The sequence below is a fragment of the Egretta garzetta genome, unplaced genomic scaffold, assembly GCF_000687185.1.
Source record: "Egretta garzetta isolate BGI_Z169 unplaced genomic scaffold, ASM68718v1 scaffold1159, whole genome shotgun sequence".
Taxonomy (NCBI): Eukaryota; Metazoa; Chordata; class Aves; order Pelecaniformes; family Ardeidae; genus Egretta; species Egretta garzetta.
This window is the reverse complement of record NW_009260789.1, coordinates 134,237-135,852: the sequence shown is the minus strand read 5'-3', so window position 1 is coordinate 135,852 and position 1,616 is coordinate 134,237. Positions and strand designations below refer to the sequence as shown.

The 1,616-nt window shown below is 50.4% G+C and overlaps 1 protein-coding gene across 1 annotated transcript in view; it reads left to right on the top strand.

The window, feature by feature from the left end:
• Positions 1–814: 814 nt before the first annotated feature.
• SPCS2 (signal peptidase complex subunit 2) overlaps positions 815–1,616 on the top strand; it is a gene marked incomplete at its 5' end in the record, with an annotated part of 6,031 nt that continues 5,229 nt past the window's right edge. Inside the window, one exon of the mRNA XM_035901790.1 lies at positions 815–934. Coding sequence (XP_035757683.1) covers positions 815–934 — 120 coding nt within the window. The remainder of the gene's footprint in view (positions 935–1,616) is intronic.

Sequence of the window (1,616 nt, the reverse complement as noted above, 5' to 3'; positions counted from 1 at the left end):
TGAGGGCCAGGGTTTGGGGGTGGGATGGCAGGGGTAGGGGAACGGTTGGGCTGGGGGAGCTTAAAGGCCTTTTCCAACCTCAACGATTCTGTGATTCTATTCTAATTGCAGCTGAAATTTAAGCTCAAGTCATTCAGCTCTTTGAAATAATTGACGACGTAAAATACGCAGGGCTCAAACTGTGGCTAGAAGGAATAGTGTCACCAAAAAAAGAGTATCTTTCAGAGGAAAATGAACCCCTTTGAAAAGGGGAGATTTGTTGTTGATGAAGGAACAGGTTATGAGGAAAATCTGAATTTAGCAGAGTGACAGAGTCTCTTGGTTTTGTTCCGAAGGATGGTCTGACTGAAACTTCATTTCTTGTTCGTGCCTTTGTGTTCTCCCCTTGTACCCGGATTGTTAAGGGTGCCTTGAAATTCTCCTCCTCTTATCAACCCCCAAAGAGCCCCTTTGTAACATCTTGGCCGAAAAGTGTGAGTACCATCCAAGGCAAGAATTAAATCAAAACTGACGCTTTCTGTGGATGGCAGTGGGAGAAGCAACCGCAGAATGAACATGAGGGTAAAACTGATGTAAAAAGTCGCTTCACCAAATGTCTCCAGCACCCAGGACAAGTTGTATAAGCTTCAGCCCATGAGGGTAACGGGTGCGTTGGGGCTGAGGCGATTTTTGGTGCGGTACAGCTGTGTGACGGGCCCCAGATTCCCCCCACCTCTGGTTAGGTTTTCCCAGACAGGTGGGTGTTTTCCAGCTTGCCTCCTGTCTTTCTGCTCACGACAGGAACAAGCGTATTCAAATGGAAGGCTAATCCGTGCCAAACTCCCTTAACGCCCTTTGGGTTCCGTTGCAGTGGAAGATTGACGACAAACCAGTAAAAATTGACAAATGGGACGGTTCAGCTGTGAAAAATTCTTTGGACGACTCTGCCAAAAAGGTACGTTCTCTGACTGCTGGTTTCTCCCTCTGGGGAAGCTGCCCTCTCTTTCCTCTGGTTTCTATATTTAGTTTAAAAAAACTCCGTAAACTTTTTTGGTTTGACTGTGAAGGGCCGGTGTCTATGCTGGCTCCGTAGCGTCTCTTGTGATTCTAAAGCAGTGTTTGTGCTTGGAGTGTCAGCTATTATTACAATGGCTGATGCAGACATTGATTCTATAGAAAGTTTCTGCTCAGTTTACCCATACCCTCAAGGTTGTTTTATCTAAATCCTTTCTGGAAGCAGTTTGTAAAACGGGTCCGTACTGGGACCGATGCTGATTAATATCTTCATCAGTGACATAGACAGCGAGGTCGAGCGCACCCTCAGCCCAGTTTGCAGATGACCCCGAGCTGGGGGGTGCGGTTGACACGCCAGAAGGACGGGGTGGCATCCAGAGGGAGTGGGACAAGCTGGGGAGGTGGGGGTGTGTGAACCTCGTGGGGTTCAACAAGGCCAAGGTCAAGGTCCTGCCCCTGGGTGGGGGCAACCCCCGGTACCCACACAGGCTGGGGGTGAAGGGATGGAGAGCAGTCCTGCCCAGAGGGGCCTGGGGGTACCGGGGGGTGAAAAGCTGGCCATGAGCCGGCCATGGGCGCTGGCAGCCCAGAAGCCAACCGTGCCCTGGGCTGCATCCCCAGCA